Here is a 26,504-nt window from a genome sequence, read left to right as displayed (position 1 = left end):
CTGGACCTAGATAACCTGCAGCTACACTGATTTTTGCGTCTGGGAGCATCGTTTTGTTCCTTGTTCAGACTTGGTGCCGGTGCAGGGCCCTGAAAAGGACGTTGTCCTGTCCTCGTTCTTCAATTTAGCGCCCACCATTTTGTTTTCTCTATAGGCAGGCATGTCAGAGGAAAAAAAAAGGGGGGGGGGGGGGGCGACAAAATCCTGTTCAGACCAGAGCCCGCTCGGCCGTGCTCGGGCACCGACAAAAAGCTATGTTCAGGTAATGGTTAACACCATTAATATGGTTTTCACATAATACTCTCGGACAATTTATGACTGACTGCTCGCATTTTTCATTCCTCTTAACAAGCAAATCGTAAAATGGCTGGAGTTTTGACTGTAAAATCGTAGTGTTTTCAACATGGTGGTATAAACGAGTCCTAAAGTACTGATAAGTGAAATCAAAGTACTGAATTTATTAGGCCAGGCCCTAAAATTCAAGAGCTTTTCATTAAGGACTTCTTCACATGAGCCCGATCAACTTGACTGGCTTGGTTTCTAAGATCTCTCCTCACCGCTCTTTCCTTTTAAAAATTTCGATGTGTTTAGATGTGAAGGCGGGCTAGCGTGATCTCGGTTGCAACTGGGTAAACCGACCTGAAAAAGTTCTTGTATGAACTCTCCAGCCCAGTTACCAGGCCGAATAAAAAATGGCATATGAAAGCCTTAATTCAGTACCAAGAACTGCAAATAAATGGAAATGGCAAAACTTAATATGGATGATATTTTTATGTTCGGGCCCGTGGTTGCTTCACAGTTGCCACATGACTCCGACAAAGGTTGAAAGGAAGAGAAGGCCGATAAAATTTCCCACATGAACAGAAGACAAAATTCGTCCTGGCTCAAATGGAGAGGGTTGTTTAGAGACAAGGTTGGACAACTTATGATGTTTACACCAATTCTCAGTCTTGCTTATGCAACAAGGATTTCAGTAGCAGGAAAAACACAGCCGTTGACTATGCATAAGTTTAATGACTGTAGCAGTTTTTGTAGACAAAATAGAAATAACAACTATGAGTTTGCATAAAATAGCTCCTGGAAAAACAGTATCACAAAACTAAACGAGTATATCTTATGTGGAAAGGTTCTCCCAGTTCCAAATTTGCAGAAAAATATTTGCGAGGTCTAACTATACTCCAAAAACCTATGTTCCTAAAAAAGATTGTAGAAAAATAACATTTGATAGTAAGGCATAACGAATTGAAATCTAGTGGACTATAGATGTCCTTTAATCATTTGAAACTGTCAAACCCGACTTTAATCCTAAAAATAAATTTCAGTTAATTGATTCTAAGCTTCCATGCTATCGTCCATTGACGTTGAGGAGTGACTACGTCCAGATGCGGAAAGTCCTCGGTTGAAGGAAGACTGCAAAAGAGAGAAAGAAACACTGTTAGTTCGCTTTCAGTCGTTTGGGAGAACTTTTTGGCTCTCAGAGCGAAAACGTACAGTCAGCTAAATGGTTCTAAATTTTCATATGCTGTACAAGGTGGTTTTAACGGTTGAGTCTGTGGATGATATCTTCAAGTGTGACCATTCAAATGAAAGCTACTGAGCAGTACTTTCGTATGGTGCTGTTTATTATGCTATACGAGGTGGTTCTAACTTTTGAATTTGTGGATGAAATCTTTAGTGTGACCATTCAAATCAAAGCCACTGAGCAGTACTTTCCTGTCGTTCCACTTATAATACTTTTGAGTATGTGGATGAAATCTTGAAATCTAAAAGTGACTTTTTAAAAGAACCCTGCCATTATAAATTGCCCTCTCTCAAAACTGGGAACCCTTTAGGAGAGGGCAGATTAATCCTACAAGTTTGAGATTCTGGGACTATAAACCGATTCAAATCAGATTATTTTTCTGTGACTACAAATAATTTAATTTGTTTTGTTCAAGAAAGGGAAGCCACCTTCTAGAACACACGATTAGCAGCCACAGTAGTTCTAAAGTCATACCAATGAAAGGTGGTTAACCCAGTCACCAAAGGACCGTCAATTTTTAATTCATGAAGATATCTAATAGCACCATAACTGACAATTTTAACGTGTGAAGGGAGAATGACTGCTTACCCCTTTGAAGGGTGTGCTCGAGCCTATTGGCTGTGGAGGACCGTTTAAGGTTACCTATCCCACAAAGCGCCAAATACTGAGTTAGAAACTCATTATGGGTGAATACCCTTTGCACACCTCAAGTTCCTGAACTTAGAAACACGTGCACTCTCTCGACGATCGGAGCTTGCAGACAGTGAAGTACCAGAAGGGAGGTGGCCGAATTTTGAGAACAGATAGAAATTGGTTTCATACGGAGGGGTTTTCTAGAGTGCAAGTGTTCAAGTTAGAGGAAAGAGTGTGCAAAGTGGTTCCTAAAGAGATCTTTAGCTCTCCTAAGCTACAAAAGTTAAGATAACTGTCGTGAAAGAAGATGGAATAAGCGATGTGAATGACTAAGTACTGTGAGTAGTGGGAAAATATGGCTTGCGTTGATCCACTGGGCGAGAACAGTGTGCGATGCAAATCTAAGCGGTGACAGTATTGATATGCGTATAAAGATGACGTAGGACGGATTCTTAGTGCAGTTTAAGTGACGCACTGGACAAAAAAAGTGTGCGATAGAATACGTTTAAGGCGTGCCAAGTAGCGAAGGTACTCAAAGTGTAATGAGTGCCACAAATGGCTTAAGAGCTTTAGTGTAAAAGTGATTGGCTGGCCGAGAACAGTGTACGAAGGAAACACGTTTATGGAGTGCAAAGAGACTGACTGTGCTGCTAGTGCAGAAGTGTTTAGCTGGCCGAGAACAGTGTACGATGAAAACACTGACTGTACTCAAGCGTAAACGATAACTGCAAGTGATCCAGTAACGAGCTTTAGTGCAGAAGCGATTACTGCAGAAGGGTGCAAGACCGTACGTGGTGCGAATTACGAGTGTTACTCACTGGGCGAGAAGTGAGATGAAAGGCAAAATAGTGAGTGAAAGTATGAAGGAATGGGTGAGGTGATTCAGTGACTGATGCTGTATCAGTTACCTATTAGCTCTCTTCAATCCTCGCCGCCAGGGCTAGCAGCAGTGGGGCTGCGCGGGACTCTCTGTGGCACAAAACATGCCAAGTTAATACAACTGCTTTTAATACAACTTATCACTGTCTCGCCCAGTGGAGCCTAGCACATCAATGCACAGTTGTACGAGCTAAATTATGAAACCTTAAGCATCCTGAATTATCATAACTGATAAATACAAATACAACAACAAATTGGTGAAATAAGTGATAATGGACTCAGTAAGGGTAGTAAAGGCTTCTTCTCACATGACTGAATACACATAGGTCACGTGACAACACTGAAGAAGACTTAAACATGAATATATGAAACATCATATATTGAACTGCGGATGAAAGATTAAATAGAAGAAAAGAAAGAAGACTGTGAGAAACGATCGAAAGATTTAATGCTTCAACGTAAGTAGACCTTGAGACAAGAGTTATTCACACAAAGGATAGTTATGTTTTGAATCGTGGTCACAAGACTAGAGACGTTTCTCCAGATTGAAGAAAAAAAGACGACTTAATTCAACAGACGCGCACGACCAGGAAGATAGACTTGAAAATAAGAAAAGCAAAATGCCGTAAGGAAGTATACACAAAACAGAATAGAGGAGAGAATATAATATTTAAAATTTTCAAACTAGGCATTCGTGACTAGCTATAATTGCAAGTCGTCCAAAGTTAATGATAAAAAGAGAAAAGTATCAATACAACTGATTCGAGATTTTGCAAGGGGCCACGGAAAATAAAGCACACTAAAAGAATGCAAATGTACAAAAACATGGTGCAATGACCGTAATATACGTTCTAGGCACGAAGTGGTAACCTTTAAATACACAATGCAATTGTAATTAGGTGGGTGCATGAGTGCAGTGGTTTTCAGAGAAGTTGACTAAATTGGCTAAAAACCAAAGGGCAGACGGCACATGTCAGTCAAATCATTAGTGCTTTGCATTTAAATTAGGCATTAGAACAATAAACCATAAAGGAAGAGGGTGTGACATTCGCTAATATGTACACTGATATATATAAAGATAAAGACCAATTTAGTTGTTGCACGTCAGTCAATTCAGCGAGATAACTCTTTAGCTTGGAGCATAGAAGTAGATGGAAGAGATCAAGGTGACGAGTAAACCAACTTGATACGCACCAGCAGTTTGTTCGAATTTGGAGAAGATGGAATAAAGAAGGAAAAGAATGGGACAGAAGCCAACAACGCTGAAGAGAAATCCTGTATGTCACACAACATGACTGATCATGTCATCGTCTGTAAACATTCAATTCGTTAACGCACCATCAACTTTCATTAAATCGCGGTAAATTGATAAGGAGAAAGTGTAACCTGACTTCACAGGAGGCGCCTTGCCAAGTTTACGTTCGGAAGGAGGTCGGCTTACGGGGTGATTCCGGAAAGGAGGTCAGACATGTTTACCAAGACTGAAGGTTTATTATTGCAACGGGACTCAACTTGCAGAAAACACTATATTACACGCCACACAACTGAGAAATGTCACCAACAACAGGAGTTCAAACCTATTTTGTTTAATCAATCCGTGTGAGCGTGTTCTGTTATCAAAACGTTCATCTCTTTTTTATGCTAATTCCTTTCTTCTCGGGTGTAAACGCGAAATTCCGACGCAATATATTGATCATCAATATTTACATTCCTGAAGCCAAGCAATTTACACCTCGTTGTCTGGTAATTTATTTTTATGCAAAGTAAACTAATCATCCGTCAACAAAGAAATCAAATATTTATTACTAATTGGCCTAAATGAATTTTCCTTTTACGAAGTACGAATCTGTAAAAAATTATAATCTCCTCTAAGCATGATTGCAGATATTTATATTAGTAAATTTAGGTTTTTATTACGACGTACAATCGTTAGAGAACAAAGCCTTTATTTCGAGTAAGCTAAAAACAAAATTAGTCTTGCATGGAATTCTGCATTCTCTGTTAAATGCCTCGTTAACAATGGGCGTACTAACGGGGGTAGTGAAAGGAGGACTGTCCGGGGGTACTGACGGGAGAGAATAAGAACCATTGAGTAGCATGACAAGATGCTATTTACAAACACTGAAAACCAGCTCAACGAAATGAATGACACTCAGTGTCACAAGTCATAAGAGACAAATCTGCAGTTCACAGAGCGCAAAGAAAAGAAGCAAAAGAAAGAAGGGAGGGACAAACCGACTTCCAAAGCTCAAGCTAAAAAAAGCGCGAACGAACGAACTAAGAATAGGGCGAACTGACTTCCAAAGTTCGCGATCAGAGAATCGCCACTTCCGAAGCTCAAGATCAAAGAATCAAAGAACAAGGGCGAAATGACTTCGAAAGCTGTTGACAAAGTCAATAATAAGTGGAAAATTTATCAGAATATTTTCTAGAAGTGGGCGACAGTAGGGTGTGTAACGAAGATGGATATGAATTATATTTATGATGCGAAGGAGATAAAGGCCTAGAGACCTCTCTTGACGTCTGCCTCCCGAATCCTCCAGCACCGGCGCCGCTGGCACGGGCACGGCTGCGGGCCTTGTTTAGGGCGCTCTCGGCGGTCTCTGCGCGATCCTCGGCGTCCTCCAGGTCCTTCTGCAGCTTACGTACTTTGGTGAGGTACTGGGCGGCTAAGTTCTCCTGAAAGAAAAACACAACAGAATGTGAGATTCCTTCGCCTATATATATCCTCAGTAGTAGTTCTTGATTTGTGCAGGATTTGGTTTATACCAGGCGAGATAAGGTTTCTAAGCAACAGATCTTGAAGTCCGATTTTTCTGTAGTGTTTGATTCAATCTGCAATTTGAATTAAGGTGCAAGTTCCATTTCAAAAACTTCAGTAGAAATATGACACGAACACGTCTTCGCTTTGCTTGTTATTTTATTTTTTTATTGTTAAATATCTGAATAACCACGTAGGCCACTTTGGGGCCCTAATGTTCTTCTTGTTTCACTTGCATATTGTACCTCGTCAGAGTTAAAGTTTTCAAGGAAAAAATTACTGCAGGACCAGACGGGATTAATGTTACAGCTCACCCATGAGTGTTCACGACTACTTTAAAATTTCGTACTTTGTCGAGAACACAGTTCCAGGAAGCTAACTTAAGGCCGCAATAATAAGTTGATTTCTTGACAGATTGCATAACCGGGCCCCACGAAAGTATGTGACTTGATTAAAAGAGATCCCACTTTTGACAACCTTGTTGTAAAAGCCTGTCATTGGTTAGCATGAACAAGACATTGACCAAGGCGAGGGGGCACAGCTTTTAAAAGCTCTATTTTCACTGGACCCCGATAACCTGCAGCTGCATTGTTTTTCAGGGTTGGGAACATTGCTTTGTTGTTCGTTCTTTTGTTTTCTCGACCAACCATGTGAGACGTTACAAACGGTGCAGGTCGCGCCCATGGGGTCGGGAGATCTATCTTACCGCTTCTTCCTGGTTGCCTTTGGTGGCTTTGATCTTTTTGTTAAGGCGTTCAATCTGGTCCTTGAAGTGTTGCAGGTTCTTTTGGTCTTCCTCCTGTTGTTGTAGCAGATCCTTCAGACGCCTCTCCTGTTTCTTGGCGTTCTTCTGAACTTCTGCAGCGCGTCGGGTTTCGTTGTCGAGGTCTACTTCTAATTCCCTAACCTGTTACAAACGAAAGATAAAATGAGTTACTTCAAGACTGTTTTCCATGTGATTAGTAAGTTGACATTTTTGGCCGAACTTAGTCGCAAGTTGAAAAGCATGTGCAATCGGCGATAATCATCCCAGAGCGAACGAATGACAGGTTTCTCATAATATTACAAAGAATCCTGAGCAAAATCTCCACTATCATTGGAAAACAGACTGATGTTTTCCGACATCGTAGCGATCAAAATTCCCAGCTCTATTTGTTTATAATTCTCTGCAAGCAGAGCGTGACGCGAACGACTTCGAGGGTACATGCTAAAAAACTTGCCAGAGAGAAATGATCTGCTAGCACGGTAGTTTAGAATAGAACCACACTCGTGATACAAATGAGGTGGAGTAGTGATGTTCACGAAACGGTAAAAATGTAAGTGACTAACGACAATAACCGAGACCAACAATTCAGAAAGAATAACTGAAAGCCCAATATTTGAAAGAGTGAAAACCTCGAAGCAAGCAAATTTCTTACCCTTTGTTCTAGTTTCTTGATTTGGTTCTTGAGAGCCTTGCCGCCTTGAGCCTCGAGTTCTTCAAGTTTCACCTCCAGATCTTTGACTTGCCGCTCGGCTGACTGGCGGCCTCTCTCTGAATTGGCCAGGCGATCCTGGGCTTGCTGAAGTTCTTGTTGTACACGGGCCAACTGCAATAAGAAACATGGTCGTGAAAAATGATACTTAGGTGAAGGCATCTCAAGGTGGTCCTTGGTTTACTGTTGGTAATGTAAAATAGTGATACATCCTGAGCTGCTAATGAAGAGCTGATCTTATCAATGTTATCGCCCTTTTGCAATTCTCGTCACACGGCCATACAGACGTCTGTATTTTAGTTAGTCCCTAACATTTGCCATACGGAGAGATTTGAACAAAATTCAAGTTTCCATCACGTCATTTCGCGATAATTTGTGCCATTTAATGGGGCAAATCTTGTAATCCAAGATCGTTCGTCGGTAATCTGGTAATTAAAGCAGGATTCTGTATAATGTTACCTCAATAGCAGCTTTCTTGGCCCTATCATCAGCGTTCTTAGCTTCATTCTCCAGGTCCTCTGCCTCTTCCTGCAGGGTCCCGATGGTTCCTTCCAATTTCTTTTTGGCTTGAGTAAGCGCGTTGTTCTGGCTGGTGACGGTCGCCAAGTTATCCACTGCCTCTTGGCGCTCCTGGTCGGCTTGCTTACGGAGACGCTCAGCCTGTGAAGAAACGAACAAGTGATTTGTAAATCAGACTCACAACAAACGAAAAAGAAGGAAATTCTGCGATTCGGAGCATCTTAGCGAATCAAATGAATTTGCCCCTAAAGAATTAGAAGAACGTCACACTGAACTACTTTACTCTTTCATTTCCGAGGTTATATAACCCTGTAACCCCTAATATCAAAGAACAAATTCTCCTATTTTGTCCCCATACTTTTCTTATAAAAGTCTTGGGGAGAAGTTATTAAAATATCAAGAAAATTCACCTAACGTGATCGTATCCTTAATTCTCATGACCTCAGGGGTTGAATCAGCATTGATATTACAAGGAGAAATTTTATGCTCATCACAGAAACCGGGGGAGAAGCACGAGCTTATTTCCCCGAGCAGCGGCTGGTTATCTAACTTAATTAGCTCCGGATTAGTTAATTGCAATAGTAAAGACAGTATAAAGAGGGGTATAAATCCATTATTGTACCTGCTCAAGCTGGTTGCGCAGATCTTCCAGTTCAGATTGGATTTCACCCACACGGCGCTCAGCCTTGGACGCTGCTTCGCGAGCATCATCCCGGCCACGCTGTTCCTCTTCCACCATCAACTGTAGATCCTGTAAACAGTCACGACACACAAATGTTAAATCATAACCTCTTTATTCGTGAAAAACACACCTACAAAAATTTACCATGATCACCGAAGAATTCTAAGTAATACTTCCAAGGTGGAAAATATACCCTTCTCTAGCCGATTTAGATGCCGAACATTACATCTTCGGTTCTTCTTCCAAGATCGAGCTTAAAATTAAACATTTCCTCTTTAAATCACCACGCTGGACGAGTCACAGGTGAACCAAGAAAACGACCTTTATCAAAGGCTCGTAACATGTCGTTCGTTAGGTCTTTCTGATTTAATACTAGTGTAACATAAGAACCTTTGTTTATCTTTTGGTTGAATAAATACATTTTAATTTTCTTTTCTTTTAGAGCACGATATTTGGACACAAGGAGATACGAATTTTATCTTAGCTTGTTCAACTAAAGCGGATCTCATCGGAACAGTTGGACTGTTGTTACACTAACCTTCACTTGCTGCTGCAACTTCTTCAAGTTCTTCTGGAATTCTCCATTGGCCTAGGGGACAAATAAAGAACAACACCTTACTACATGAAACTAACAGGCTCAATCACACCTGTAAGAATTATGTTATCTTAAAGCCCGGTTACATCGATCCTCCTGTTATCTCTTATCGACACCTGGTTCCCTTCTTTTGTTTACTATTATTTGTTTTCAAGTCGTTTAATATGGGTTATGCGGAAGTTAATTATGTTGAATTCTCCCCCACCTCCCCTACCCCCTCCCCCTAGTATCTCTGATGAAATGTGACTTCTCTCGGAGTACATAAAGCTGGCCAAAGCAGGACAAACTCGGAACTCGAATCTCCGGTCACATGCCCATAACACACATCTTGTTAGTGATAGATCTAATGGGAAGACTTTAGTGAGTGATAATACATGGTTGGTGATTTGTGCCATAGTCCAGAGAGAGGAAGGGTGTTCAAGATAGCAGTAGTTTGCTGTAACAGTTTAATGTCGGTGTTACCTTCAGAGCATTGTCTAGGTTGATCTCCAGCTCGTTATTGACTGCCTCTAAGTTCTTCTTTGCTCGCACCTGTAAAAGAAAACGTAAAATTATCAGGAAAAATGAGAATAATAAAGAGATGAAAAACCATCTCACACCAGTGAGTAAACGGTGGAGGCTGGTCTTAAATTCTCGTCCTTTAGTGAGGAATGTGAAACGAAAAATTCCCCCCAAGATGACATATTCGCCTGCAATCCATATTAGACGAGTGCTTGTGTTGAAATTTTAAACTCTGTATTGTTTAACAATTTTAAATTTTCCAACTTCATAACAATATTAAGGGACGATGCACCTGATACTTTCTGAAATGAAGAGTGATTTTATGAAGAAGTCAAAGCGGGCAAAAAAGGCATATACACACAGCCAGACAGTCTGCTAAGAGCGCAGGGACACATCAGGTCCGTTGCGGACTGTTTGATGTTCGTCTATTAATTATTAGCCTCCAAATTTAATTTTCAATCGCCTTTAAGTCTACATTTTTCTCAGTTTCCTATAGAATTACTGCTTCTTCACACCTCTTCTCCTTTGCCAGCACTCTAAAAATCACCCCACAAATCTGAGATGTTTATGGCGCTGTCTGCTACAAATCTGTGCTGGCAATGTTGGATTGCATTAGATCTTAAGAGGATGTGAAGGATTAAAAGGTTACAAGTTATGTGAACTTTGTATTCAGTTGTATCCCCCCCTTAAGAGGTTTGTACGCCCTTAAATTCACATCAGACGGTATCTACTTGAATCAGAGCGGAGTTGCTCACAATCATGTTAGCACTAACCGGCGGGGGATTAAAATCCAACCAAGGTTTGTGTTTCGCTTGTTAAGAGACATTTACATCGCTTAATTTAAGTTACAGTTTTAGAGTAGCCCAAGTGAAAATGAGACAAAAAGAATTCACGGGATTACGGAAATCAAAATGTTTTATCGAAAACTGACACTAATTCTGGGTTAGCTGATACAGGCCGCTCAGACCAAAGTGGATCAGGCCGTTCGCGCCAACACCGCCTCTTTCCGGCGTGGTTGACCTTCCTCCGCCATCTTGTATCCGCTTTTGTAGCGTGGTAAGCCGGCTTAACCCTGCTTTAAGGAGACGGGCGCAGACGGATTACCATACGAGACGGGTTTCTCGTCTCTTTAGTTAACAAAGCAATACCTACCAAATCGCTCTTAGCCTTGACTTCAGTTTCCAAAGAAGCTTGTAGACTCTCCAGTTGGCGACCGTGGTTCTTGCTACAAGACAAAGAATTTAATACGGAAGTTAATAAACAAATCGTCACTGATTTAAGACAGACACTTCACTGCTCGTACATACCGGATATTCTCCAGCTCCTCATCTTTGTCGGCAATTCTCTTCTCGGCCTCCTGTTTGTATTGAGTCAGTTCAAGCTGAGCCCGTGTTACTTTTGATTCTTCGGCCTCCAAAGCAGCTTCAACTTCCTGTACGAAACAAGAAAGTGTCACTTGTGTACATCTGACTATACTTTTGCACTTTGAAGAACTATGCTTCCAAAGTGTTTTGACAGGAAATTGACAAACCTCTATTGCAAAAGAACAAGGCAATGCATTTTGTAAATTAGTTGTAAGCATTTTCCAGGAGCATTGAATTAAAACCTATGGCACAAGACTTAAGTGAGGACGTCGGTTTTGGACATATTCCAAGGATCCATAAAAAACGTTGAAAAACCTATGTTGTCTCCAGGGGTAAGTTTTAAAGTACGCTTATATCGTAACATTCTGAGAATGTCCCAATCAAAACACTCTAAGAATCAGTAGAATGAGATGCATAAGGGTGTCACTGTCTCCCTTAGCATAAGGTAGGTTAGAAGTCGTCTGGGTGGAGGAGTTGCTTGTACTGCTCCAATGTGTATTGTCCCGGATTAATCGAAAAATTGAAAGACAGGGTTCAGTTGATATCCTTCCTGTCACTTTGATGTAGATTGCGATGTTTTCATCTATTACTACCAATCTTCTATTAGGTACTGGGGTCGACTAGTTGTGTATGACTATATGAAGGCGATTGTTTGCCTGCCTCACACGTGGCAGGTACGTGCGTCCCAGACAAGAACTGACCAGTCACCGCCGGACACACAGAGCTCATAATCAAACACCACCAAATTAGCATACCGCGCTCCTTATCTCATGTGATGGACGCACATCATAATTATAATCAAAGAACATTGTAGCTCTTTGTTATTCTACGGTTCAGCTGATAACATACACGCATTACTGTACCTCCAAGGCGGCCTGTAGTTCGTCTTTCTCCATTTCCAGTCTCTTCTTGGCCTTCTCGATTTCCACAACAGATTTACCTCCCTCTCCAAGCTGTTCGGCCAAGTCAACAACCTCGGCTGGTGAATGTAAGTTTGAATCACAGTTTGAGTGGATCCACTTTACGAAAAATGTATGAAACTATCTTTTGGGGGGGGGGGGGTGGTGGGGCACACAGTTATACGTGTTTTAGGGTAATTAACCTCTTTCACTACGGAAGTCAAACCGTAACTCATTTAATGTTGTTCTAACTTGAGTCTTTGAGTCTGTGGATGAAATCCTAAAGTGCGCCTAATCAAATCAAAGCTATTGAGCAGTACTTTACAACAATCAAATTTGTTCTACAGTTTTGCTTAGAACAAAATTTGGCAATTTTGGAAAGTTACCACCTTACCTGAATTTGGAATAAACGGGGTTAACAGGAACACAAGACATAGTTGTGACAGAAAGTGTCCTTGATACAGAAGAGAGCTCAAGTGAACGCAAGGTGAAGCAGATCACTAACAAACACTAACCTTCCAAGCTCTTCTTCTCTCTCTTCAGAGCCTCCATCTGCTCGCTCATTTCTTCATTCAAGCCCTTCAGCTTAAACATCTGGAGCAAAATATAACACACCATCAGCCTTACTTCAAAAGAACACTAAATCTGACATAAACGACGGAAGGAGCAATATATGTAATTTGTAACAGCAGAAGATAGTTTGTAAACATAATTGTCAGTTAAAAAAAATTCGAGTCTGTAGACGAAGACCTCGAGTGTAGCTATTTCAATCAAAGCTTTTGAGTACATGTGGCAATTCCATGTGAAACTACAAATTATGCTGAACGACATGATTCAAGCTTTTTAGTCTTTGAATGAAATCCTAGAATGTGGTCATTCAATGGAAGCTATTAAGCAGCATGTTTCCTGCGGTGCCGTTTAAACGTTCAACTTGAACGTTCAACTCCAAACACTGCAACGTTGCACTTACTTCTACGTGTTTGGATAAGAGTGCTTCCATTCCCTTTTTTCTTTCGCCCCAGGAGAAATATATATTTTTTTTATTCTAGCCTGGAGTGCTGGCGTTGTTTTTAGTCCACCAAACCCCACATTTATGAAGTAATAAAATGGAGAAGAGTCGGGACGAATATAGGTAAAGTAACATAGGACGTGGGGCTAAAATTGAATATTAAGTATTACTTTGAAACTTGCAGCAGTCACGTGCTGGATCTGCCTTGTCGCCAGGCGCCATTTTTTTTTTGAAGAAAGAGCGGGAAAATAGCGGCGCAGGAATTTCTGGGAAGACCGCGACAGTCCCACAACACCATGCGCACCGCGCTGTGCAAAAGAGAAAGAGAAACGCCTGGGGACGAGGCGAGGAAAGTGTTTTGACTGACCTCAGTGGAGTAGTTGCGCGCTTCCTTCTGGGCACTGTCCACTTCAGCTTGCAGTTCATCGCATCTCATCTTCCACTCGTTGATCATTTGGTCGAATTTCTTCTGCTTCTTCTCCAGGTTGGCGCAGTTTGTCTGAGCCTGTTACGAGAGACGGAGGAAGTTTTTCAAGTTGCAATTCATTTGCATCCTGCCATACGAAGCCAAATACACCGATTGATGTCTCAATCTATCTTTACAGTATTTTTTGAACACTGGACCATTATTTTCATGTCTTTCTTGATGTAAATTTGACTTTTGGGTTCTAGAAACGATACAGTACTAATCACGTGATCCTCAGGCTGTCAAAACACCAGTCACTGACTGAGAACAGTCCTTATCAGTAGCACATCAAACGTTGACGCTCCAAATCACTTTCAACTTGTAACTAACCTTCTCCAAGTCGATGAGGGCATCCTCCAGCTCAGAGTTGAGTCGATTCTTGGCTTTCTCAGAATTGCTGGCTTTCTGGCTGGCGCTGGAAAGTGCTTCCTCAGTTTCTGCTAGCTTCTGGGTGAGTTTACGCCTGTTGAAAGAGTAAGTACAATGAAACCCACTCTTACGACCACCTCGTTATTACGACCATTTTTTTTGTGCCCCGAATGAATTGAAAGTCCAGTCATTTTCCTTAGTTTTAAAACCTCGTTAATCCGACCACCCCGTTACTACGACCACATTTTCACGGCCCGAATGTAGTCGCATTAAATTGGATACCACTGCTTTCAATCGAATCTTCTAACAAAGTAACCACGGTATGAGTACACGGTGGGATGGATGAGCTGGAGACATCCCGGTATATAATTTATTTTAAATCAGGGACCGAGCCTGGAGTTGAAAACCCATACCCGTTTCCAGGGCTGACGTTTTCGTATCTGAAGCGGCAATATTCTCCCTCGTTTATCCCCTAAAAATCAGATTCAATTTCAAGTCAGAAGGCCAACTAAACCTGGTTTCAAACCAAATTTCAGTATTGGGGCAGCACATATCTCCCCTACAGTCTTTATAAGGGATTACCCCCCCGGGCCACCCCCACACCCCTCGCAAAGGCAGATATTTGGACGTTTCGGGCCTTCAGAACAGAGAACGCAGGGAATAGATCGACAAAAAGGTCTAGACAAACAATAGTTGTGCCTGAAGCAGTGCTAGAATTCGGAGGCTTATGTCTGGGGTCTCATGCTTCACCCGATTTTCCAAAGGGAAAAATGAGCTAGATATATAACTTTCAGTATTAAGACACGGTAAATCCCTCAGCGTACTTAACGTCTACAAAATGATGAAAAGATAAATATCCACACCTAAACAAAAAATATAGCTAACTACATACTAAAAGCTGCTTTTCAAGGATGCCATGTAAAATACATTAAACTCATTCAAAACTGTGTCAAGTTTAAAATTATGTAAGCATGCTGCTGATCGAAGATCATTGGAAAGGCTGTTCCAAAACACCAATTTTTTAGTTACTTACTTTGCGTCCTCCAGTTCCTCGAGTCTGCCAGAAACTTCCTGATCGAATTTGGCTCTCATCTGTGAGAGCTCAGCGTTAGATCTTGTAAGTTGTTTCTGCAGGTCAGCTTTGCCGTCCTCTAACTCGTCGATTTGTTCTTGCATGTTATCGAGGTCCGCTTCAGCATTCTTCAGTTTATTCTGGGCGTCGAGTTTAAGCTATAGAGGAAAAAATGAAGGATGCAAACACGATTTAACATCTTCAAATTCCCAATGCTACGAGAGAAAGAATCAAAAAGCTTCGGAGGACTGTAAGAAGCGCCCACACTGATGAGTGTCTTTTTGTGCGTGTTTGTGTGTTTCTGACCCTTGTCCCAACTCCAATAGAGGGTAGAGCTAATGAGAAACTTAAAGGGAAGTATCACGGGAATTTTGTGTGATATCAAAAACTCCAAAAGGTTTTTGTAACTAAGTGAAGGTGTTGTCGCACCATTTTCACGACAAAAGGTTAAAAATCCCCATGATACTTCAATCCCGCCCTTAAAGAGATCGATTTGATATGCACGAAAACATTTTAGTATGTGTGAATAGTGATTAAATCTTACTCTTGTTTCCTCCTCGTTGGCCCTCTTTAGTTCTTCCACTGTCGCTTCCAGAGTCTTCTTTCCTTTTAGCAGTGCATTGAGTTTATTTTCGTACTCTTCGACTTGTTTTCCAAGATCTCCGCCCTCCTGCGTTAGACGGCTACGTGCGATCTCCAATTCAGCAACCTGTTTCTTTAACTCCTCCACCTAAGGGAAAACAAAACAATTAAGAATGTTGGCAAGTTCTCTTGAGGTTCGAGTCTGTGCATGAAACCTTAAAGTGACGGAGATCGCTGAAATAAGAGCTCTTGAGTAGTGCACTTTTCATGTATGAAACCCCGACGTGTGACCATCCAAATGAAAGGCATTGAGCAGTTCTTACCTGGTACTTGTGATCAGTGAGCTGTTCTTCAAGGGCACGGTTCTGCTTGTCTGATTGACCCTGAAAGTAAAAGACAGGAAAATCAACAAAAGAATTAGAGTTTACATTAGCGTGCAGCGCGAGGTAATAGGCCATGTACGAATTGCTGTGAACCTCACTATGAAAGCGAGGCTAAGTGCAAAGCTTTTCATATGAAAGGCTTGTTTGCATATGAATGAAAATTTAGTTTCCATAATAAAAGCTCGGGGCCAAACGATACGGCAAATCCCCATCAAGATGCCATCAAAACAAACCTTTTGTTTCTGCAGCGTTTCCAAGCTGACGGCGAGATCGTCTCCTTCGGACTGCAGAGCGTTCTTCTCCTTCTCGATCCTGCGAGTGAAACAAATAACTAGTAAGTGAGCAGGCCTGGAAACGTGAACACGAAAAGTTCCCTTCGTCCCCAAAATCCAAGGTTTAAAATTGAGTTTTGAAAGAAATAATCGATTATATTGGTTTTGCTTTACTATACTCTATGATTATTAAATGCTCGCGCCATTTTTCCTCACAAGAACAAAACCAAAATCTTTGTTACAAAACTTTGCTCCAATCTCTTCCCGCGTTTGGCACCAGTTTACAGTTGCACATTTTTCCGCGTATGGCACCAGTCAAAGATTTTCCCGCGTTTGGCAGCTGTTACACATTTCCCTGTGCTTAGCACCAGTTGCACATTTTCCCGCGCTTGACACCGGTTACACATTTTCCCGCGCTTGGCACCGGTTACACATTTTCCCGCGCCTTGCTCCAATTCATTAGTTACCGTGTTTGGCGACGGTCGCATGCTTTCTCGCCCTCAGCGCCCGTTACCTTTTTTGTAAGCGTCTGTAGTGATAACTATTGATTGACAACTCTTTTGATTTCACGAAACTTAGCCATTCTAACGTGAGGAAAGACTGAACTCGATTAACTTACTTCGATTTGGATTTCTTCAAGGAGTCCATTTCGTCCTGGAGTTCTTGTAGCGCCTGGTTCTGTTTTGTTCGCATGCTGTTGACGGACTGCTCATGTTGTGCCGCCTGTTCTTCAAGTTCTCGTCTTAGTCTGGTGATATCGCCTTCACGCTTTTTGTTTAGGTCGATCTGAAATGCAAAACAAAGTAAGCTACTTTGCTAGTCTTGTGTTCGATTCACAGACGTTTCTTCAGATGGCAAAGGTAACACAAGAATTATATTGATGGTTATGGAAAGATGAAAAGGAGTCAATGAACTCCAGAGCAAAAAATTCCCACAAAGAAGAAAGAATAAAACATTGTACTTGAAAGCTATTGAACATTACTTTGGTCAGATGCTGCTTTACATTGTGCAAGATGGTTCCAAATTTTAATTCTGTGGATGAAATTCTAAAGTGGGACGAATATTGAGCAACATTTGAAATGCTGCGCTGTTTGGCGTGTTAATATTTGTCGAGTAAAACCCTTCTTTTTCTTTGGAGAACAGCTTATAAAAAAGTTAAGCATTAATTTATTAATTTTACTGACCTGCGCTTGTGTGGCTCCACCCTGTTCTTCTAGACGCTCATTCAAGTCGTCCAGTTCCCTCTCGAGCTCCATTCGAGCGCGATCAGCCTTTGTGAGCACAGATTGGAAATGAATTAGATCACCTGACACCGGGAACTAGCAACTATCCTACTGTGTTAATACTAATTCGTAACACGTTTCTAATCTACGGAAAACGAACATAATTTTTACAACAGTTCGTTGTAATAACTTTAGTCAGAGGAACAATTTCCCGTTCCGAAGTTCATAAAGGGACTCGGCCCTAGTTTACATATTGTTCCAATTGCGTCATGCGAAGAAATGAACCCCATCACCAGAAAGATCACATAAAAATTAGGAAGTTAAGCAAGTTTGGTTATGTTTCATTACGTATTAACCAGGCTGTGATCTGTCAAAGGTCGCAATTCAACTCAAACAGACTGAGAAATACATTTTATGCCCTCTCGGCGGTGAGAAGCGAAAGTCGGAAATACGTCTGCGTTCAAAGTTAGATATGACCTAAACGGAAGTTGATCGAATTCAAAACGACAAACTCGTGCTGAGAAAGACATTCTGTTATGGATGAATGTCACAAAAAATGTTTACTAGGGATAAAAGAAGCCTGAGAATGCTGCAGAAATGAGTTCAAGGATATAATTAGTGCATTCACTGTTTGTAAAAGGGAGGAAAATGTCATTGTTGATGTTCAAATAAAATGTTAGTTTGGTATGACCCAATAAACAGATATAAGATGTCACCAAACTTTATTGAACTGAAAAATTGAACGAAAGAATATGGATCGATTTTGTTCTAAGATCGAACGAAATTAAACACAGTACTTTTCTTTTAATTCGATTTATATACGGAACTAATCGAACACAATCTGACGTCATCGTTTGATCAAGTTCGACCCTGTCCGGAAATTGAATGCAAGTACATAGTCCCCAATGAAGAGATCTCCCTGGAGAGCTCACTCATCGAGAGTTCGAAAGAACGCTTGTCAGATTTTCTCGGGTTATGATATTTTCCTCTCCTCTATTTTCCCCTCTGAATTGACGTGAAAGATTAATTTTAGAGTTTGTTTACCGAAAGTTCCATTAGACACCAAGGGCTTACAAAAACAAACAAACGACCAGACATGTATATATCGTGCTCGGCCCAGCAAGTGAACAAACACGTTACTATACACCACTACATACCTTAGCTCGCGCATTCTTCTCTGCTTCGAGTTCTTCTTCTAGTTCCTCGATGCGGGCCTGTGAAAAAAGTACAATACAACTCAATGGAACGAATCGAACTCTACCACAATACTACAACCCGGCGAAAATCACAAATGGATCTAAGCAAAAATAGAAACAGATTTAATCATAACCCTATGAGAATCCTAGAATACAACATTCATATCCACACTGAAAATCATTATAAATCTACAGCATCCAGGCCAGTTGTCACGTTCAACTGATCTAAATCGCGCAAACCGGTTCTCAGCGTCTGTAAACACTAATTTACAGTGTGATGCGAACTGTCTGAAGCGAAATCGTTCACGTGGTAAAGAAAAGGTTTGTTTATGCTGCACGCGACACGTCAAGTATTATACCTACAGCTAATTCACCGGAATTATCGTCTGATGCATAGAAATTGTACTTGTCACATTCTGCCTTCCACATTGTGTTAAATGATTACACCTCGCACAAAAATCCACAGGTTTGATAATTCTACATATTTTGAACTGATGAGCTGTAAACAGTTCGATTAGAGAGCCGCCCGGCTGGACCTTCTCAACTCGTGACTATAAAGGAATGCGAAACTGCCGCATAATTGCTACCAAAGGTTTAATGTTTAGTGAATAGGTCATTAAAATTCAACCAGGAAAACAAAAGAAAACCTTATAAAAAAATCGAAAGGATAATCCGGCGAGAGACTGTTGTCAAATCTTGTTAATTTGGCTATGGAGTGTGCTGGCTAAGTTTATAAAAGGTCATGATCTTAAAAATGCTCTCTGGTGATCTCTTGTGGCTGTTTTAAACAGCGGTTTGGAAGGTAAAAAACAAACGAGTGTTCAACACTACAGTCAACTCCCTTTATTGCGGACACCCTTGGGACCGCGAGTTAGTGTCCTTAATAGCGAGAGTCCGTAATAGCGGGAATTTATTTCAGTCAAACGTCTGTTATTTATTTTTGCCGAGGATTTAGCTGCTGTCCGTAATATCGGGGTGTCCGTAATAGCGAGGTGTCCGCAAGGCGAGAGTTGACCGGCTGCAACGGGACAAAAAAAAAAAAAACAATTTTGGATCCCAAAAATAAGTGTTTGGGCCTTCCAAGATATACTTATGCGAATTTTTACCTCTAATTCTCTGATCTTCTTTTTGAGGGACTCGATTTGCGCCAGAAGGTTTTCGTTATTTCCACTGCTTTCACTCAATTCTTGCTCCTTCCTGTCGAAAATCAAATACATAATCATCAGTTCTGAGGAGGAAAGGTTGCACTTCGGCCAGTCCTCGAACATAGACAAGAAAGCTATCTATCACTGAGCAGAGAGCATAAAAGGAAGCTCACCTGCGCAATTCGTCTTCAAGGCGAGCTTTTTCACCTTTCACATCTTCCAGACTGTCTTGAGTCATCTATTTTGCACAAAATAAACACAAATAATCGTTAGGCGCAAACGTCTATACACGTTTTGATGACTCACTTTAATATAGCTTCTTGCGCTCATGCTCTGGGCAAGCTTATCGCGCACTAGCCTCCCTCGCAAACGCTCTTTTGGCTCGTCACGCAATCTTTCCTTAATCTTTCTTGGGGAAGGAAAGATTGCGTGACAAGCCAAAAAAAAAAAAACGTAGTTCTGGCGTGACCAGTTCTACCTTGGTCCCAGACGGCGGCGTGACCTAGTGGTAAGGGCACCGGACTTGTAATTCGGAGGCCCCGGGTTCACGCCTCGCTCTGGCCACTTGGATTTGTTTCACGGTAGCCACATTTTCAAATCCAAGGCCACGCTTTGTAAATAACCAACTGGTTTGCCTCCCACCAGTTGGGATTTCTAAAATATGTTATGTTCAGTTTGTATATTTATTCTTCAGATTTATAGTGTCCCCACTTAGCGCTACAGTACTAAATGCTTCGACACTAAATAAAGTTATTTATTTTATTTCTTTCTCCTTAAACAAGATTGAATTGCGAAGCGGCAACAACGCGGCTCGTTGTCGCTACTTCGCAATTCAGTTGTTTGAGGAGAAGATGTAAGAGACTGTATGGAAATATTTACAAAATGCTCTAGGAAATAAGAATCCATTTTCAATAAGAATACTTTGCCTTAAAGGTGTATTACTTTAACGATAGCTAGTTAAAATTGCGTCGAATCGGCAAAAAAATCACAAAACAGTAGCATTCTTCTTCTAAAGAATTTTCTGGTATTCGTGTTCTCTAAAATATTTGATTACGATTCACACACAGACTCTTATATTGTTGCATACTCTTAGCTTACTCAATTCTTGACTTTGTTATGACTCTAGTAGCACGATTCTGCAGTTGATGCTTACCTTAAGGTCTCCTTCGAGTTTCCTCTTGACTTTTTCGACATCAGCGCGAGCCTTCTTCTCCCTTTCCCAATGGTCTATTGTCTACAAAACAAAAACAGGTTTTAATGTCGGTCGCACTGGCTATTCGTACGTCCCATAACTATCTGCGATTCTCCGACAGAGCTTATCCAATCCAAGGGCTATACTTAGCTGACATCTTCAGTGCTGTACCATTTAGAAAAAGACGAGATTTAGACATTAAAAGCAGACTAGCGACAGATGGTGTGATAAGAACTTAACATTATGGCGATGGCGATGGCGATGGCGATGGCGATGGCGATGGCGATGATGATGATGATGATGATGATGATGATGATGATGATGGCGATGATGATGATGATGGAGATGATGGTGATAATGATGATGATGATATTGGTGATGATGATGACGACGACGACAATGATGATGATGATGACGATGTTAACGACCGGGACGACGGCGATGACGATGGAAATTACAACGCAGCAATGAAACCTGGTGTAAGTAGGGCCTGCTTTTCGATCAGTATCAAGGAACACAAAAACCTACCTCGTCAATTTGTTGTTCGAGTTTGGACTTTGCTTTGGTGAGGTGGCTGACTTTTTCTTCTTCCTCTTGAAGTTGATCCTCAAGTTCCTGGTAAAAAAAGAAAATCACTCAGGTGGTTAACACGGCAGCATTTCAATAGCAATAAATACTGTTCAATCTGTTCAGCTTTTAAGCTAGTCTCTCGCGCATCCATTCTTTGTCTTGTCACGCGAGCGTTGCGTGACGAGACAAAGAACAGCTGCCTTGGAGACTATAAGCCCGCTTTACAAGCTATGATTTGTTGGCCGGGCAATACTGATTTTAGTTTAAGCGTCACATGAACTTTAACTTCTTGTTTAAGACTTGAAGAATTTGTATACTTTTTGCCATGTCTTGTTCATAATTTTTATGGCTTTTAGTTATAAACCGCTGTTTCGTGTTCATTGTCTTCTAAATACCTGCCATTTCCATAATTGAACCTTAAAACTGATTGATTTAGACTTAAAGCAACTGACATTCGACTTATTGAGCCTAAGGGGCGCAATTTACTTTACGTTTCCGAGTTGTATTTGTCACTGTATACCATTTTTCATACATTTTCATTAAAGCTTTCCAGATTTTCTGTGATGCTAGGAACCTCATACAGCATGATAATAATTATTTCCACGCCAGATGGCACAGGTGCAAAACCTTGACGGGCCTCCCAACTTATTTCCCTTTTTATGACCGTTATTTTTAATCTGCGCCGAGTTGACTATTGATCATCTCATATCCAACAAGCGTGAGTGGAATAATTGTTAAGTATCTCACTTGCTTAGCTGCCTCCAAGTTCTTTTTCTCTTTTGATAATTTAGCGATGGATTCATCTTGGGCTGCGAGGTCGTCTTGCAGCTGTTCAGCACTCTTTTCCCTGGCTGCGATGTCAGCTTCAGCCTGCAAAGTAAACAAGAATCAATACAAGGATTGTTCTTTTATCCCTTTATTTTCTGGAGTCGAAACTAAATTATTTGTTTATTTACCACATAGATCGCGCACTCAGTGCTACGTATTTTGAACCACACTAAAGAACTAGCCCTAAAATGGAAATTAATAAAGAGCTGATACCGCAGCCTTAAAACCCCTTAACGGGTCAGATAGTGTCACCTAGACAAGCGGTTTTCTCCACACTGAAGAAGGGTTATATACCCGAAACGTCTGTCTCTTTCAAAATCATTTTTGACACTTTTTGATAATTACTTTTATATCAATCCTATCCGAAAACATTTTTAGATGTCACGCATCTCCAGTAGTCGTAGTCATGGTTGCAACCTCGTTTTCAGGGCGAGGACCTTGGGAACGAGGTTGTTGTGACTTGAAGGTGATATAAAGTGCTTCGATTTTAGTCTGTGCAAACGTTTCTCCACATCGTGTTTCACTATCGAGGGGCCGTCTTTCAGCTTCTCGAAAGACTCAACAACTTATCTTGCCCGATAAACATTTTTTTTTTTCTTATCAAATCAGGGCCCGGTTGTTCGAAAGCCGATGAACGTTAATCCAAGATTAAAAGTTAACCGAGGTTTTCTGCTCGCTCGTTAAAATTGTTTTTAAACTCTAATGTTAAGTTAGTGGTAAACAAAAGTCAACGTCAAAACTGACGGACAAAAATCTTTATTGTTGTGTAATTAAACTCGAACAAAAGTTGTTGCTAATCCAGGATTAGCTTAACCGGGCTTTGAACAACTGGGCCCAGTTCTTTAGTGGAAATATTTTTGTGCAAACTCAACAAACGCGTTCCAAAAACAAAAATCATGAAGATTTAATGAAGACAAACAATAAACAAAGCTTTTGCGAAAGACTGCACATAAAATTGTTATCCAGAGACAGGCCCAAGGTGTACCGGTGTTTTTTTGTAGGAAAACCTAACAATACGACGAGGTTATTCCGTACTTCGTACTTGACTTTGCGACTAGTAGAACGCTTCGTAAGAAGGCGTTATTTTTAGCTAGTTTGTCCACTTACACTCTTAGAAGATAAAAGGTTAAACAAACTACCATGCTTTCCAGGCGTCTATTTTCAAAACAAACTGAGAAACAAATCAAAATATTATTTGCTTCATGATTGTCAACCATGACGCAGACACATGAGACGCAGTTCTTATCTCTTTCTTAACGCGGCCATCTACCTTCAAGAGTCAAATCCGTAGTGTGGATATTGGGCATTCAAATGAAAGCTACTGAGCAATACTCTCCTGTGGTGCTGTTTATTATGCTGTACAAGGCGCTTCTAACTTTTGAGTCTGTGGCAGGTTGCCGTACCTTTTTAAGAGCTGTTTCCAAGTCGTCCACGTCTTGTTTCAGGTCATTGATTTCAGCTTCCAGCTTCTTCTTTGCTTCGGCCATTTCAGCACCGCTTTCTTCTTCATCGTCGAGTTGTTCGGAAAGATCCTGTTATATGTAAAAAAGACAAAAACAATTTCTAACAAGGAGGGCGCATAACTTGACAAACTGTTTTTGTCAGCTCAAGTCGAATGGAAAACACATCTACAGCATAGTAAGGTTCTTCCTTTGCTGCACTGCATTCTGTAGCACCAGAAAACATCAATACCTCCCCCCACTCCCCACGGAAATGATTTCTCAACGACCTTCCTACCCCTCTGAGAATTCCAATATAGCTTAATACTTTCCTTTGAATTTTTTAGGCCTACTGGTTCCCCTTCCCCGACCCCCACCACACCAGGAATTTCACATCTCTTCTGTGGGGGTGGGGGAGTGGTATTACAGATATTTTATGTAAGTCTTCATGTTTCAGTTTCTCCATTTAAAATCAGGCGCTCGAGTCTTCTCCAAATTTTTGACGTTTTCTTCAAATAAAGGAGTGTTTCAAGCATAATAAAAACAAAACTTTTATCTAAATATCTTGTCTAACCTTGATTTGATCCTCAAGTTTTTCCTTATCTTTCTGGAGTTGAGCGGCTCTATCCTCTGCATCGCCGCAGGCATCTTGCTCCTTTAAAACCCAGTATTAAAGTTTTAATTCTCCTCAGAAACTTCCATTAAATTCTCGCAATGTTAGTTAGGTGAAATTGGTGCTACAACAAGGCCACATCCCCTGGCAGAGATTTTCGTGTATTTTTCCATGTTGTATTAACAATGTAAGGGGAAGTTCGATATTAATCACTATCATCTGCTGCTAAATCGTGACAACATTCCCAAGCTGATGATTTTCTCTTTTCTCTTTACGTGTATGCTTCACAGTATCTTGACATTGTGAGGAGAAATGAGATTTTGACTAATAGAAGATTAATGGAATTGGGTGGTTCATCAACATAGTACGGACCTTGAGGACGTAGGATGCCAACGGATCAGGTTTAACAATGACATTGCACTGCGATAATAAATTTAGTAATTTTGGCCCATTTCTTTGTTGTTACCTGTGAAACAGTAACGCGATAAGACCACATTTAATGGAGAACGCGATGAAAACGACGATAAATTTCTTACATGTATTTCTTTTCATTAGCTAATTTGAACGTCGTTCTCAATTTCAATTCCGTCCAGGATGCTCTCTTTCTTTATTTATTTGGCAATTCGAGCCTGAAAAGTTCTTAAGATGTTCTTAGCTACCTGTTATAGTATCTCAAAAAATGTCTACGGACGTGATCAAGACACCTATCAAAATGTAATATGTGCCATAACATGGTGTATCCGTATTTACACTGTTCATTTTAAAAACATTTGGTCAAAATAAAAATGTTCTTAACTGGCTCTCAGCCTGGGTAATGTTCTTAAATTTTAGTTAATCTCAGCCTTAACGTTCTTATAAAAAAGGTTCTTATATGATTATACATAAAAAGAGTGTTGTACCTGTACGGGTTCACTGCACGAGTGGAATAAGTTGGAAAAATCAATAACATGAATACAGTCGACTACTTCGAGGGAAATTGAAAAAAGTTTGAGTTATCGTGAGCTCGAGTTATCGAGGGTAAAGATTTATATAGAAGATGACCTGAGGGGAAAGGAAAATTGGTTCGAGTTAGCGCGAGGTTCGAGTTAGCGTGGGTTCGAGTTATCGGAAGTGTACTCATATCACAATCACTTTACCAGTGACCTTTACGTTGACGTTTCCGTCGTAATTGCGTAAGGTCACCTCAGTTGTCTACATGTCTGACATAGTTCAAATATGGCAAAGAAGTTTAGGCTTTACCGATCTTTGGTATGCTCTGTTTAAACAAAAATACTGCTATGGGGTGTTATTCCATTCTTTTTAATAATAAGCCTTCTCCGACAAACCGATTCTCATGTTAAATGTGAGATATTTGGTTGCAAACTCTTTTTAACACACGTGTATGTGTTATATTCCTAACATTCCAGTCTGCGGTGGGGAGTTGCTCTCTTGCAGCGCTGTTTGTAAGCGCTCGCCTGTTTTCAGTTTAAGAAATATTTCTCTCTGAAGTTTGTCCTTTTGTACTCTCTGTATACACAAATGATGGAGCAGCAACTATTTAAAGTGAATTCAACTTTCTTACGCTTTGGAGATTCTGGAAAAGTTCGTTCTTCTCTTCCATGAGTTTCGTTAGTTTCTCCTCCAGTTCCTTTCTCAGTTCCTCTTCCTTTGCGAATCGCTCCTGCAGCTTCTTGAGCTAAATAACACGGAAAAAGCACGAAAAAGCTCAATATGGGCTTAACAGCTTTAACGGATCAGCTAAAACTCACTTCGTGCCGTCGTCTTTACATCCACAAAGACGCTACTACAACTTGTTTGATATGAGTTTAGATTTCTGTTTGTTTAAGCTTTAAGGGTGAGTGGCGAGACTCTTTGTCAACAGAGATCTAACTGATATTTTCAGATATTTAAAATTCTTCCAGTTTAATCAGGGCTGTCAAGATTTGGAAGGCTGTCCTTGAAGCGACGTGTCTCACGTACGGGAACAAAATTGTACCTCGCTGGCTTATCTTCTTCTTAGCAAGAACAGTGAAAAGAAAAGTGGATCACGATTTTATTAGTTCTTGGATCCAAGTTCCCCAGTCTACGACTAAATCAGTGCCGCTACAAATCAATCAAGGAAAAAACATTCATCCTTTTTTCATTATTCCGTTTATTTTTCATTCTCGTGTTAAGTAAAAAGTCTTGTATTACCTCTTCGGCCTTTTCTCTCATTTCTTCATCAGCACGAGCAATGTTCAGTAGAGGTTTCACCTAGGACCAAACACAACACATATTAAAATTCTGAGATAGAACGTTGCCCTTACAAATCCATCGTTGAACTGCCTAAAGCAAGC

At 40.7% G+C, this 26,504-nt stretch overlaps 1 protein-coding gene across 3 annotated transcripts in view; it reads right to left on the bottom strand.

Annotated features, from left to right (window-relative positions):
• Nucleotides 1-994: 994 nt before the first annotated feature.
• Nucleotides 995-26,504, bottom strand: part of LOC146458338 (uncharacterized) — a 42,876-nt gene continuing 17,366 nt past the window's right edge. The window contains exons 19-49 of one of the 3 annotated variants that reach the window (XM_085090589.1): nt 26,362-26,421; nt 25,751-25,864; nt 24,151-24,231; nt 23,541-23,669; nt 22,057-22,179; nt 21,268-21,354; nt 20,701-20,781; nt 19,721-19,785; nt 19,509-19,599; nt 18,364-18,420; nt 17,168-17,254; nt 16,603-16,769; nt 15,945-16,023; nt 15,652-15,711; nt 15,291-15,476; nt 14,708-14,904; nt 13,636-13,768; nt 13,207-13,344; nt 12,346-12,424; nt 11,795-11,910; nt 10,875-10,999; nt 10,720-10,792; nt 9,529-9,597; nt 9,010-9,060; nt 8,412-8,540; nt 7,730-7,930; nt 7,214-7,384; nt 6,502-6,702; nt 5,546-5,713; nt 3,064-3,124; nt 995-1,410 (exon numbers count right to left, since the gene is read on the bottom strand). In XM_085090589.1, coding sequence (XP_084946715.1) covers nt 3,077-3,124; nt 5,546-5,713; nt 6,502-6,702; nt 7,214-7,384; nt 7,730-7,930; nt 8,412-8,540; nt 9,010-9,060; nt 9,529-9,597; nt 10,720-10,792; nt 10,875-10,999; nt 11,795-11,910; nt 12,346-12,424; nt 13,207-13,344; nt 13,636-13,768; nt 14,708-14,904; nt 15,291-15,476; nt 15,652-15,711; nt 15,945-16,023; nt 16,603-16,769; nt 17,168-17,254; nt 18,364-18,420; nt 19,509-19,599; nt 19,721-19,785; nt 20,701-20,781; nt 21,268-21,354; nt 22,057-22,179; nt 23,541-23,669; nt 24,151-24,231; nt 25,751-25,864; nt 26,362-26,421 — 3,366 coding nt within the window. In that variant the 3' untranslated portion in view covers nt 995-1,410; nt 3,064-3,076. Of the gene's footprint in view, nt 1,411-2,110; nt 2,165-3,063; nt 3,125-5,545; nt 5,714-6,501; nt 6,703-7,213; nt 7,385-7,729; nt 7,931-8,411; nt 8,541-9,009; nt 9,061-9,528; nt 9,598-10,719; nt 10,793-10,874; nt 11,000-11,794; nt 11,911-12,345; nt 12,425-13,206; nt 13,345-13,635; nt 13,769-14,707; nt 14,905-15,290; nt 15,477-15,651; nt 15,712-15,944; nt 16,024-16,602; nt 16,770-17,167; nt 17,255-18,363; nt 18,421-19,508; nt 19,600-19,720; nt 19,786-20,700; nt 20,782-21,267; nt 21,355-22,056; nt 22,180-23,540; nt 23,670-24,150; nt 24,232-25,750; nt 25,865-26,361; nt 26,422-26,504 lie in introns of all 3 variants that reach the window. The other 2 variants (XM_085090587.1, XM_085090588.1) reach the window with 2 other exon arrangements.

This window comes from Pavona decussata, unplaced genomic scaffold (genome assembly GCF_977016875.1).
Source record: "Pavona decussata unplaced genomic scaffold, jaPavDecu1.1 SCAFFOLD_233, whole genome shotgun sequence".
NCBI classification, from domain to species: Eukaryota; Metazoa; Cnidaria; class Anthozoa; order Scleractinia; family Agariciidae; genus Pavona; species Pavona decussata.
This window is presented reverse-complemented; position numbering and strand designations above follow the sequence as displayed.